This window comes from Littorina saxatilis, linkage group LG8 (assembly GCF_037325665.1).
Source record: "Littorina saxatilis isolate snail1 linkage group LG8, US_GU_Lsax_2.0, whole genome shotgun sequence".
Lineage (NCBI taxonomy): Eukaryota > Metazoa > Mollusca > Gastropoda > Littorinimorpha > Littorinidae > Littorina > Littorina saxatilis.
The window spans coordinates 56,536,516-56,550,256 of NC_090252.1; the positions used below are offsets into that span (position 1 = coordinate 56,536,516).

The 13,741-nt window shown below is 42.4% G+C and overlaps 1 protein-coding gene across 2 annotated transcripts in view; it reads right to left on the reverse strand.

Annotated features, from left to right (window-relative positions):
- Positions 1-6,538: 6,538 nt before the first annotated feature.
- LOC138973903 (cilia- and flagella-associated protein 91-like) overlaps positions 6,539-13,741 on the reverse strand; it is a 30,763-nt gene continuing 23,560 nt past the window's right edge. For both annotated transcript variants that reach the window (XM_070346608.1, XM_070346607.1), the window contains 6 exons: positions 12,014-12,085; positions 11,258-11,404; positions 9,207-9,428; positions 8,290-8,438; positions 7,707-7,798; positions 6,539-6,791 (listed from right to left, as the gene is read on the reverse strand). In XM_070346608.1, coding sequence (XP_070202709.1) covers positions 6,613-6,791; positions 7,707-7,798; positions 8,290-8,438; positions 9,207-9,428; positions 11,258-11,404; positions 12,014-12,085 — 861 coding nt within the window. In that variant the 3' untranslated portion in view covers positions 6,539-6,612. The remainder of the gene's footprint in view (positions 6,792-7,706; positions 7,799-8,289; positions 8,439-9,206; positions 9,429-11,257; positions 11,405-12,013; positions 12,086-13,741) is intronic.

Sequence of the window (13,741 nt, forward strand, 5' to 3'; positions counted from 1 at the left end):
AAAGAGTATGCTGTTTCTAATCTGTTGAAATAATCAAAAGACAAAATTTGGTTGTTATCTTTGTTATTATCCAAAGATGTAAACTGCTTTCAAACTTACCGTTAATTTTTCACAAGGTGTAAGAGTATGCTGTTTCTTGTCTGTTGAAATAATGAAAAGACACAGGTTCGCCTGTGGAATGTTTAAGTATTGCCAACACAACATGAAACATGAACTAAATATATCGATGATTAGACCAGATACTCAACAGATGAATAATGATGATGAAAAGATGAACACTTAGCGCTAGCTTCAGTTGTTGGGTTTGCTCCTTCAAACAGAACAGAAAGCAAGAATAGTCTGTTGAAAGCTTATCTGTGATATTCTTGTCTGCTGGTACAGTTATCGTTATTATTTGCTGGAATACACAGTGGAGGTATGGTGTAAGCTGTGTGTGTGTGTGTGTGTGTGTTGTGTGTGTGTGTGTGTGTGTGTGTGTGTTTTAGGATGGTTATAAAAATGTCATATTTTTCTTGTTCATGTCTGTGTATGTGAGACATAAGAATCTTCTGGAGGAATTCCTCATTTTAAACCTCTGTTATTCTCTTTTGGCATGGAAAAATGACTCTTTTTTTAAGCTGTAAACAACACTTCTCATACCTGAATTATTGCTTTTTATATTTAGTCAAGTTTTGACTAAATATTTTAACATCGAGGGGGAATCGAAACGAGGGTCGTGGTGTATGTGCGTGTGTGTGTCTGTGTGTCTGTGTGTGTGTGTGTGTGTAGAGCGATTCAGACTAAACTACTGGACCGATCTTTATGAAATTTGACATGAGAGTTCCTGGGTATGAAATCCCCGAACGTTTTTTTCATTTTTTGACTCACATGCGAAGCAAAAGTGAGTCTATGTACTCACCCGAGTCGTCCGTCCGTCCGTCCGTCCGGACGTCGACGTCCGGACGTCCGTCCGTCCGTCCGTCCGGAAAACTTTAACGTTGGATATTTCTTGGACACTATTCAGTCTATCAGTACCAAATTTGGCAAGATGGTGTATGATGACAAGGCCCCAAAAAACATACATAGCATCTTGACCTTGCTTCAAGGTCAAGGTCGCAGGGGCCATAGATGTTGTCTAAAAAACAGCTATTTTTCACATTTTTCCCATTTTCTCTGAAGTTTTTGAGATTGAATACCTCACCTATATATGATATATAGGACAAAGTAAGCCCCATCTTTTGATACCAGTTTGGTTTACCTTGCTTCAAGGTCAAGGTCACAGGAGCTCTTCAAAGTTGGATTGTATACATATTTTGAAGTGACCTTGACCCTGAACTATGGAAGATAACTGTTTCAAACTTAAAAATTATGTGGGGCACATGTTATGCTTTCATCATGAGACACATTTGGTCACATATGATCAAGGTCAAGGTCACTTTGACCCTTATGAAATGTGACCAAAATATGGTAGTGAACCACTAAAAGTGACCATATCTCATGGTAGAAAAAGCCAATAAGCACCATTGTACTTCCTATGTCTTGAATTAACAGCTTTGTGTTGCATGACCTTGACCTTGGGTCAAGGTCACATGTATTTTGGTAGGAAAAATGTGTAAAGCAGTTCTTAGTGTATGATGTCATTGCTAGGTTTAGGTCAAGCATGTGAGTCGTATGGGCTTTGCCCTTCTTGTCAACCAAATTGGTTCAAATTTTGGTCAAGTAATCTTCGACGAAGCCCGGACTTCGGTATTGCATTTCAGCTTGGTGGCTTAAAAATTAATCAATGACTTTGGTCATTAAAAATCAGAAAATTGTAAAAAAAAATAAAAATTTATAAAACAATCCAAATTTACGTTTATCTTATTCTCCATCATTTGCTGATTCCAAAAACATATAAATATGTTATATTCGGATTAAAAACAAGCTCTGAAAATTAAATATATAAAAATTATTATCAAAATTAAATTGTCGAAATCAATTTAAAAACACTTTCATCTTATTCCTTGTCGGTTCCTGATTCCAAAAACATATAGATATGATATGTTTGGATTAAAAACACGCTCAGAAAGTTAAAACAAAGAGAGGTACAGAAAAGCGTGCTATCCTTCTTAGCGCAACTACTACCCCGCTCTTCTTGTCAATTTCACTGCCTTTGCCATGAGCGGTGGACTGACGATGCTACGAGTATACAAAATGGCATTGCGTTCAGTTTCATTCTGTGAGTTCGACAGCTACTTGACTAAATATTGTATTTTCGCCTTACGCGACTTGTTCTTTTTACTTTTATTCAGGGGTTTGAAATTCAAAGCGAAAGTGTGTGTGTGTGTGTTATTTGGTTTGAAAATTCAATAACTTTATTTTTTTCCTTTGAGTTCATTGTCGATTTTAATGTCTAGTATACCAGACATTAGTTTTGGTTGTGTTTGTGATTTTGGGTTATCTAGCAGTATGAGAGTTGCTTGCTGCATATTGCATCCTGGGGGGGGGTGTCAAAATTGGTGCATGCCAGTATGACCGATTTGTCTGTCAGTCATTCTCCCTGTCCGTCTCCCTCTTCTTCTCTCCCTCTTTGAACTGCTCTCTTTTTCTCTTCTCTCTTTTTCCCGTCCTCTCTCTCTCTCTTTTTCTTTTTCTCTACTTATCTTTTTCTCTGTCCCCTCTCTCTTCTTCTTCTCTCCCTCTTCTTCTCTCCCTCTTCTTCTCTTTTTCCAGTTTTCTCTCTTCTTCTTCTCTACCTCTATATTTCTGTCCTCTCTCTCTCTTTCTCTCTCCCCCTCCTCTCTCCCCCTCCTCTCTCTTTCTCTCTCCCCCTCCTCTCTCTTTCTCTCTCCCCCTCCTCTCTCTTTCTCTCCCCCTCCTCTCTCTCTCTCCCCTCCTCTCTCTTTCTCTCTCCCCCTCCTCTCTCCCCCTCCTCTCTCTTTCTCTCTCCCCCTCCTCTCTCTTGTACTTTATGAATTAAGGTTTATGACACCACTACTGCAACCACTGATGTCTGTAACTGTGAGATCTCCCGTCTGCTCTATATCAAATGTCCGGTTTTTACACATTTTTTCAGTTTCACATGATGGCAGCATCTTTACGTACAACATGATGGTTTCTCTTTTAAATAGAATCTGAAATTTGAATGAATTGTGTTTAAAGGTTTGTTGATTTTGATTTTTGCAGGTCAAATGAGTAATTTAAAAGTTTTTCTTTTGAAATGAATTGCAAAGAAAGGTTTGATTTTGTAGAATAAGCTTCACACAGTTTATTTTGATCATTTGTTGGTGTACTGTTGTGTTATGAACTGTTATCTTTTTGTGTTCATTTGTTCACTATGCAAACTGATTTTCTACTTGTATAATTTGAATGAAAACTTGACTAAAGTAAACCCAAAGAAGAAATTGTGAACACATTGTGGAGTGTGTGTGTGTGTGTGTGTGAAATGATTATGAAACTGAGCAGATGTAGTCAAACAAATGAATTTTTTTAGTACCCTTCACATTCGGACAAACTGCATTCTTTTCAAAATACATTGTGAGTCATGCGTACATGTAAAACAAATATATTCACGTCATTATGATCACGTCTCAGCTGACAAGTATACATACATGCAACATGAAACATGTAACATGATTTTAACAACACTCAGAAGATGTTCCTTGAAAGTGATTAGTAATAGAAAGCTGTTCAATTTGATTTTAGCACTTATTTCAGGTCAAACTTGCATTCACACAGTTCACCATGTCAACATTTTTCAACATCTTTTTTTTCCTATGTTTTTTTGAAAGCGAAAACAGACTGAAATAAATAAATAAATAGGCATTCACGCTAATACATGTACACTAACAAAGTGACTCGCCTTAATTAATTCACCATAGTTAAATTGATCACTGATTCAATGTGCTCTGTACTGCCTTCGTTATATGTTTGTCAACACTGTTCATTATTCAATAATTATTATACATGTATGACTCTGAATTGGTCCATGGCATTATCAAAATTCTTGAGACTTTAAACACCTCCAGTACACACATCTGATGACCAAGGGGAAGTAAGCGTTCTAAATGCATATGTCGTGCCGAATTCACGGAATTGCCGATTTCGCGGAATCGGCAACATTTTTGACCCATTTCGCGTAATCGGCAAAACGCTGCCCATTTCGTGAAATCGGCAGCGTTTTGCCGAAAATGCGGAAAGGCTTGTAAAATGTGCCCGTTTCGCAAATAAGCGACAGCCAGTCTGTTACTTTTTGTGTCACCAGAACATTGCATTAACATTGCTTTACCTCCCTACTATGTTGTGTATGGTCTATGTTGGTCTGTGTCAAGCATAACTCCGGAAATGCACAAAAACTACACTTTCTGCAATAACTTGCCATAACTTATCGATTATTACAATATCTATCCATTCGAGTATCTAGTTGTCTAAGTGTGATGATATCCCAGGCAATTGCGAACTTTAAAACCAAAAAGTGGCTGCCGATTTCGCAAAATGGGCAAATTTTAGAAGCCTTTACGCGATTTCGGCAAACCGCTGCCAATTTCACGTAATAGGCAGCGTTTTGCCGATTACGCGAAATGGGCAAAAATGTTGCCGATTCCGCGGAATTGGCAATTTCGTGTGTGTGTGTGTGTGTGTGAGAGAGAGAGGAGGGAGGGAAAAGAGATAGAAAGAGAGCAAAAAAGATACGAGAGAGAGATTTTCAGACGGACACAAAGAGACAGACAGATATAGAGAGAGAGGTAAAAAGAAAGAGAAAGACATAGGAAAAGGGATATGGGGGGAGGTGGGGAGAGAAAGAAAGAAAGAATGAGAAACAGAGACAGAGACGTAGACAGAGAGACAGGCACAGAGGGACAGAGAGAGCGAGACAGAGAGAGATACTGCGATAGAGAGAAAGAGAGAGAGAGTCAAACAGCAAGCTCCGTACAGTGCAATAGTTTCTGGCGTGCCACCTCTCAGGCACGTTACAGAATGCTCGGCACAAACCCCCCGTTGCCTAGACCATTCTCGGCGAGCGGTCGCCTTTGTTACGCTTCAGTGACCCCAGACAATGGTACTCATGCCGAGCGCAAGCTAACGTTCGCGAGCGTTAGCGAGCGATACGACAAAACTATGCGTTGCCTAGAAATCGTTTGCAACCGTTCTGTTACGGTCTGCCTAAGCAACGCGCCTCAGGTGTAATGGAGTGAATGAGTTATTGGGAACCATACTCCTGGCACCTGAGAGAACAAGAAATTCCTTTGAGGTAGGAATTCATGGTCAAAGGGAAATAACCATTCTCACTGCACCCATTCTCACTGCCACCAACTGAGAAGGTTATTTCCCTTTGACCATGAATATGTTTCTCTATAAGTCCTTGTAGAATCTTAATCCACCAATAACTCCCTAACCGTGTATTTGACTGGTCCCAATTTTTGTAAGGACCGTCTCAGGAATGTATAGAACCTGTTCACCAAGTTTGGTGACGATCGGTCCGTTCATTCTTGAGATCTATATGCGAACACAAACACACAAACAAACAAACAAACACATCGACCGAAACCTATACACACCCCTATACCGGGGGTGTAATAACAAGCATTGAAATGAACAAGCGACTTTCATCCTCCAGTACATACAGAATTCAATATAATACCCACAACAGGTGTGCCTAAATTGGACGGAATAAGATTGATACCAAAGTAGTGTTTATACCGGACGGATGTTGATATTTACCACAAAAGGAATGTCACAACAGGAGGACTTCAGACAAATATCACAGTCAGCTTCACATACAATCTACCATTTTCATTCACATTATTTTGTACAATAACTTTATAACTGCATATATATACATACATTATCACACAATGTGAACAAGGCATTATATTCAAAATCACAAATATTTACATATATTTTTATATTTTAATGCTGAAATCCAATCTCGGTTCAGGAGGAATAACGAGTCAAAAACATGCAAGAAATACATATTCATTGCTTTAATTTTTCAAACGGATTTCTTCAAACTAGCAGAAGTGAAATTAAAATCCCAACGATGAAATTTTGTCTTTGAATTTAAAGGAAACGCATGCCTTACTCAGACACTTTAATTGACCCCCCCCCCCTCCTCTACAACCCTTACAGTAATCACAACAGAAAGCCAATCCAACATTATTTGACCTCTTTTTGATAATCCAGCCCCCGTAACCCCCCATCCCACCCTCTCAAGGCATGCACTCAACTAAACAACTAACAATACAACCTAATGATTTCTATTTTCCCTTCCACAGATTTATTGCCATCCACCCAACTATCACATACACCTCAACTCCCTCCTCTCCCCCCCTCCCCTCCCCTCAATAAAACAAAAACACACTTGTAAAATACCAAAGACATAAACAACACCAACCCCAACAGAACACAAAAAATCAACAAATACAAAAGTTGACTGCCAAACCGAAAAAGGGGAGGAAAAACTACACTTAAAATATACCTCAATGCCACTTTATTTACTCTTCCTGACACACACACACCCTTCCCCCTTCTCCACTAACTCTTTGATCCCCCCCCCATCCCCCCCCCCCCCCCCAAAAAAAAAAAAAAAGGAAACAGCCAAAGAAAAGGCACAGAAAGCAGGTGATGAAACAACAGTGAAGGTGAACCCAATGTCTATGAAGTGGAGGTGGAGGGTTTGTCGGCCTGGTCGGTGTCTGGCTTGGTGTCTGGCTTGGTGTCTGGCTCGGTGGCGGAGGTGGGGGTGGGGGCGGAGTGAACGCTGATGATCTCCTCCCCGTCCTTGTGAATCTCGTTGTGCGCGGCAACCAGGTACTTGCGCTGCTGGCGGCGGACTGCAAAAGCAAAGAGAAATGTCCAATGCTTTATGGCCCATTTTGTGGACACAACATTGTGTGGGAAGCAAAAATGATACAGTGGCACCCCCCTTTTAAGACCTCCAACAATCTGAGAAAATCAGGTCTTAAAAACGGGGGAGTATCAAAATGGGGGTAAACTTACAGAGGTAATGAACAGAAAGTCTGAGAAAACAAGGTCTTAACAAGAGGCGAAGCCTTCAAGGCTCACGTAAGAAATCGACAAACAGTAACATAAACTCAATCACTCCGTCACACACACACACACACACACACACACACACACACACACACACACACACACACACACACACACACACAGTAAGCATAGGTGAAACTGTGCAAGAAAGCGAGACACTAGATCTAGATCTGTCTGTCTGCATGTAGCCTACTTACAGGGACACGACTGCCAACTAGTCTCGGCCCGCTCAAAATAAAAAATAACAATGACCGAGACTTTCAGTAATTCCTTCGCGTGACGTCTAACCCTCTTACGCCATAATGTGACGTCTTCAAATGACGAAATGTTAAAGTTTCTACCACAGACATACACACGCACAAACAAACACACACACACACACACGCACAAACGCACAGACAGACAAAGTTACGATCGCATAGGCTACACTTACGTGAGCCAAAAATGTAGGGAGTATCAAAATGGGGGTAAACTTACAGAGGTAATGAACAGAAAGTCTGAGAAAACAAGGTCTCAAAAGGGGGTTCCACTGTACTAGGAATCACACAAAAAGAGGGAACTGTTGCAAGCTTGTGATTATTTGTTTAATTGTAGCAATCTTTAGCTTGGCATCGCAATTGCTCTTATATAACACGTAGCAATTAGCAGCTCTGCACACAGAGAAACTAGAGGCAGAAAAAGGAAAGACGACATACTTTTGTCCCTGACGGTGTGTTTCTGCACCTCGGGCAGCAGGAAGCAGTGCACAAGGTCGGCCACAATCTCCTCCGAGTCCAGCTGGGTGCGTCTGATCACAAACACAAAATAGTTAAGTACATGTAGTTCATAACAACTCTCACAGGCAGACTAGGAACCAAGCAAGGATTATCATTTTCCAATCAATGCCAATGGCATTATCTGAGTTTGTGATGAAGGATCCATGCTCATTTTATCGGTCATTGCATGCTATGGCCTGATATGAGCATTTTGATGAAAAGTGACAGAGAATCAGGAAAAAAATGACATTTGGTGATAGCTCCAAAATAAGAAAAACAGACATACGGAAAGACAAACAGACATAACACACACACACACACACACACACAGGCCATTACATGACACAAAAATTCATCTAAACGTGCAATCTTGCACACACACTTGCACATATATATACATACAAACAGACACAGACACACACACCCACTGATATACACTTACAGATAGACACAATCAACTTACACACAGACAGACACACACAAAATACAGTACAAAACATGATCAGGATCATGAAAAACGTACTTGTCTTCGATCTCGTGGGCCACGTCGTTGATCTGGTCGGCCTGTTGGTGGATCTCCTGGCGAGCCTGAGTGTCGGCCGTCTTGTCCACCGAGCCCAGGATGATGTCCTCCAGGTACGTGTCCACCGTGCACTGGTGAACCTTCACCACCTGGACACACACACACACACACACACACACACACACACACACACACACACACACACACACACACACACACACACAGGTGTTAATCAACCTTTTTCAGGTATCATTTTTTCTCTTCTAATTTTCAATCACTCTAATATGTTGCCCAAACTTTGTACTTTGAGGAATGACATGAGAGCGTGCAAATACAGGCATGTATGTAATGATGAGGAAAAGGAACGGAATTTCATATTGTCTGGTGAGGTTTGCCCTCATGGAAATTCGGGCTGCTTTTTCACTGGGGAAAGCGAGCTGCCATACAGTATACGGCACTTCCCATTTTTTCTTTATTTTAAGTGCATGTGTGTATTCATGTTTCTAAGGCCTGAGACTTTCGCAGTGAACTTGGGTTCTTTATCGTGCACATGTGTGCAAACAGGGTTGTTCTGACACCGAGAAGAGTCTGCCCAAAGAGAAACGATTCCCTTTTCGAACGTGGGGATCGAACCCACATCAAGGCACGACTAGTTTTGAAGCCAGCGCCACTACCGACTGAGCTATTTCCCTGTAACATTACACAGCTTCAGCCACTGCAGTCTTACAACTCTCACAGCAGTGAAATCGGAACAAGGCCTGATCAACCTGTTCTAAAAAATTGCCTTCTTGATGTCTGAGCCTCCTCTCCACAACTTGTCTCCTGCAATGTTCCTCAAACCTCTAACCTTTTCAAATAAGGTCCCATCATCATCATATTCCCTCATACCCTTGAACCAAAGCCAAAGGAAAACCCACCTGCTTGAAGACCTCGTCCTCTTCGCGTCTCCTCCTCTCCTCCACCTGTCTCCTGCCGCTCTCCTCCGCCTCACGGATCCTGCGCTGTCGCTCCGCCAGCATGGAGAAGGCGTGGATCCGGCGCTCCTCCTGCAGACGGATCAGCTCCTTGCTGAGGAAGTCAAACATGTCGCCCAGGCTGCTGCTCTCCACCTGGCTCAAGGCTTCGTCCACCAGCGACTCCTGAAATCATAATGATATGTTAATGATATGTTAATAGCATGTTCATGGTATCCTGCGGAAGTCATACATGTTGCACAGGCTTCCGCCCTTCACCTAGCTCAAGGCCTCAACCACTAGCAACACCTGAAAACAGTGGTCAAGTTAGTCATTTTCTAAACTGTTCTATTCAACACACATTTGCACCTCAAACCATGCAGAGATTCTGTTCAAACGGTGAGGACAAAATGTACAAGAAAGTGTCAGACCAGCAAGTTTGACAAATCGATGATTTTCTTTCTACTACATGTATACAGATTTCAAGCGTGCGCTTTTGCGTGTGTTATTGTGTGTGTGCAGTTTGCTATTGTACATTACAGCAGTCCCTGCAATGTACGGCCCCCGGCGTGAGCGGACACCTGACATGTACGGACACATTTGCTCGGCACGGAGTGTTTTCCTTCTATATTTGCCCCCCCTTAAACGGACACCTGCAAAACGTGGACGCGGACACTCATTTTCGGTCCCAACAGCAGGTCATACCTCCAATGTACGGACAGACCATCGTCAAATTTTCACCACAACAAAATCGATAACAGAGCAGTCCGGTTCTTGGTACAAAGATCACAGCCGCAATGGCGTGATGACAGTCACTGATAACTTGAGTGCACGTGTACCCATCACTGAGGAGGGGGGGTAGTTTTGGTCAGGAGTGGAGTACATGCGAAGATGCCAACATGAAACTGCACTGACCTCTTTATTCTTGTCTGTTGGACATAAACAACAGAAACCACAGTCGATGAAAGTCCTGAGCGAAAGTGAGTGAAAAACCGGCCACAGTTCTCAGCATCGTGTGTCTGTGTGTAGGCCTAACCTCTTTCATTGACAAGATACTCTTGTTTCCCCTCAGCCTTGACCAGTGAGTCGGTTGCCTAATCTATGAACCCTTCAGTTGTCTTGCTTTGTCAAAAGTTACGACACTGTCAACTGGTTTTGCTCTGAGTGATCAGTGCAGCTGGCCTCTCTGGCCACAGCCCCCAACAGTACATGGCTGGAGGGAGGGAGAGAGAGAGGAAGGGGGTGGGGGGTGGAGGGTTAGCTGGCTAAACTCTGTGGGGTGTCCGGTGTCACTGCATGTCAGCAGGAAGAGCATTGGAGAGAAATAGAGAGGTGTACTCTTCCAAACAATTTCCAAGCATCAGTTGTCACGGCTTGGGGTAGGCATTAGTGAGGGAGAATGGGAGCTGTGTTATGTAGGGCAGTGTATTTCCGACTGAAGAGTGAAAAGTCACTGCCATGCCACATGATCGGCATGCAGTCAATAAAGCCAGACAAGAAAAAAATAAATTACATGATTATGACATGCAGCTCCATCTGCTGCTATTTATTCAAACTGGTTTTCAAGCTTATTCTTGCAAAGCATCTGCACACGCTCCTCTGTGCTGTGTTTGTGTGGCTGCTTTCGTATGTCAGTGCATGGTGAGTGTGTTCACTGCCTTGAGGATTTATTTTATCTCTTCTTTTCAACACTTTTCATACAAATCCTTTTTACAGAACGTTTAAAGAAGTATTAGAAGTTTATTGTTATTGTTTAGTAGCCACAAGAAGTGATTATCATAGACTCAATCCTGTTGTTTGTGTGTCTCTGTGTGAGTGTATGGGGGAGGGGGTGGTGTGGTCACCCCTCCCGTGACCGGACACCTGCAATGTACGGACAGTTTTGCTATGGCCCAAGGGTGTCCGTTCATGAGAGGGACTGCTGTACTGTGAGCTCAGATGAGAAGAGGCGATTAATAAGTGTTTATTATTATAATACATGTACATGTATTATCATTACTATTATCATTATGTACCTTGTGTTCATGGAGACGTCGCTGTCGCTGCAGGGCGAGCGTGGCCTGCATCTCCTTCATCTTCTCCGTCTGCTCCGTGTTCTGCAGTGCGTGCGTGCTGCGCAGCTCTGCGATCAGCTCCATGCGCTTCTCCTTGCCCTCAAACATCTGGGGAGAGAGAGCACAGCGATGTGTCAATACAGTGGAACCCCCAATTTAAGACCCCCTCCCTTTTAAGACCTGGTTTTCTCAGATGTTCTGTTCATAACCTCTGTACATTACCCCCATTTTAAGACTCCCTCCTTTTTAAGACCTGATTTTCTCAGATTTTAGGAGGTCTTAAAAGGGGGGTGCCACTGTATCATAGTGTCTGGCACGTGTGTTGACCACATACGAGCGTTTTTTGTTTTGTTTTAGATGTGAGGCAATGTAGTTCAAATAGGGTTACGGATTTGTTGCTGTCTTTGAAAAAAGAAGCTGCAACTGCACTGAGGATTTAAATGTGTTTCCTCAGAGTCAGACTGTGTGGATTGCTATGTGTGTGGGGCTGGGTGTCTCTCAACTTGTGATTGCATGTCTGTGGGGCTGGGTGTCTCTCAACTTGTGATTGCTATGTGTGTGGGGCTGGGTGTCTCTCAACTTGTGATTGCTATGTGTGTGGGGCTGGGTGTCTCTCAACTTGTGATTGCTATGTGTGTGGGGCTGGGTGTCTCTCAACTTGTGATTGCATGTCTGTGCGTGTGTATGTATTTGCGCATGCTCCTGTTGGTGTCTCACCATGTTCTGCACAGCGCGGCCTCGCAGGACTTGCTGCAGGAAGATAACGGCAAGCTCCTTCTCCTCCTCCTCCTGCAACCACAACCACATCATCATCATGGACATCAACCACAGACAGCAATAGCACCAATTATCTCCTTGCTCCTCTTTTTTTGGTCATTTAACACAGCTGAAACTGTAAAATTTCATGTGGAAGTGACGTTACAAACAGTGTAAGAAAAGTGGACATTTTCAATGTCTTTCAGTGTGACGGCAAATATCACATTGCAAATATGTCATCTGCAACTCTCTCTCTCTCTCTCTCTTCTCTCTCTCTCTCCTCTCTCTCCCCCCCCTCTCTCTCTCTCTCTCTCTCTCTCTCTCTCCTCTCTCTCTCTCTCTCTCTCCTCTCTCTCTCTCTCTCTCTCTCTCTCTCTCTCTCTCTCTCTCTCTCTCTCTCTCTTGATCTCTCGATCTCTCTCTCGATCTCATGGCTAATACAAAAGCTGTCACACCAATTTCAGCTTTGATTTGTGCATGCAATTTCGTGGATTTCATGTTTTAGACATGAGGCATGTCATTTATCATGAATCTAAAGTCACCTAACCGATACATTCAGCATCTAATGAGAAATAAAACAAGATGCACATAATGTGACGGGCCCCTACCCTCTAAATAAAGTCAGTCTCCTTCTAGCCAATGATCACACAACACCTTGCATGCATGCAATGTGTCTTACAACAACAAACATACCTGGTGAACAAGTGACTTAAGCTTAATAAACGTCACTCACATGTGTTTTCTGTTCAAAGATCTGTGATCTGTAATTAACATATTATACGTTATTTGCGTGTTTGACCAAAATATGACATTTTACACAGATCGAGACAGTCATTGTGCTCCGAGACCGCGACAGCGGTCGAGGTGAACAATGACTGTCGAGATCTGTGTAAAATGTCATATTTTGGTCAAACACGCAAATAACATTTATGTATCGATCGAATTCCTTTCAGGTACTATGACTTTGTTGTTGTTTTGACGATTGAACGAGCCCGGGCACACACACATGCAATCAAACACATAAGCTTCATATTTGGGCGTTTCAGGTTGACCGAAACTTCAAAGGAACTACAAAACACACGTCATGTACTGACTTTGTTGTTGTTTTGACATTGAACAGCACACACACATGTAATCATAGATATCCCTTGTCTGTATAGATCTATGATGTAATCAAACACATGACGTGTGTTTTGTAGTTCCTTTAAAGTTTCGGTCAACCTGAAACGCCCAATTATAAAGTTTTGTAGGCCTCTGACGTCACATGACTCAAAGAAGGGAAATCCAATGTCCAATCGATACATACTGCCTTCTCCTTGGGAAGAATAATCACTAAGAAACCTTGCAATTTTGAAAAAACATGAAACTATTTGTACCATGAGGTTTTTTATATGGATGTAAATTTCATTCTTATGTCTGGAGTTAGTACCGCAGTGCATGCATTCACTTTCGAGTAACAGCAGATCTTTAATTCAGTCTGCAGAGCACCTCAGCATAGCCTGCTCTGCCAATAGGAAAATGTTGGGAAGAGAGTCATGCACGGTTCACAGAATTAGTGGATCTGTTGAACGAATTTGTGGGGAGTCTAACTCTTGTGTGAAACACACTCACACATACATGCAAGAAACACTGATGCTCCCAAGAACACACACACACAGGCACCCCTAAACATACCAGCCATGGGATTTC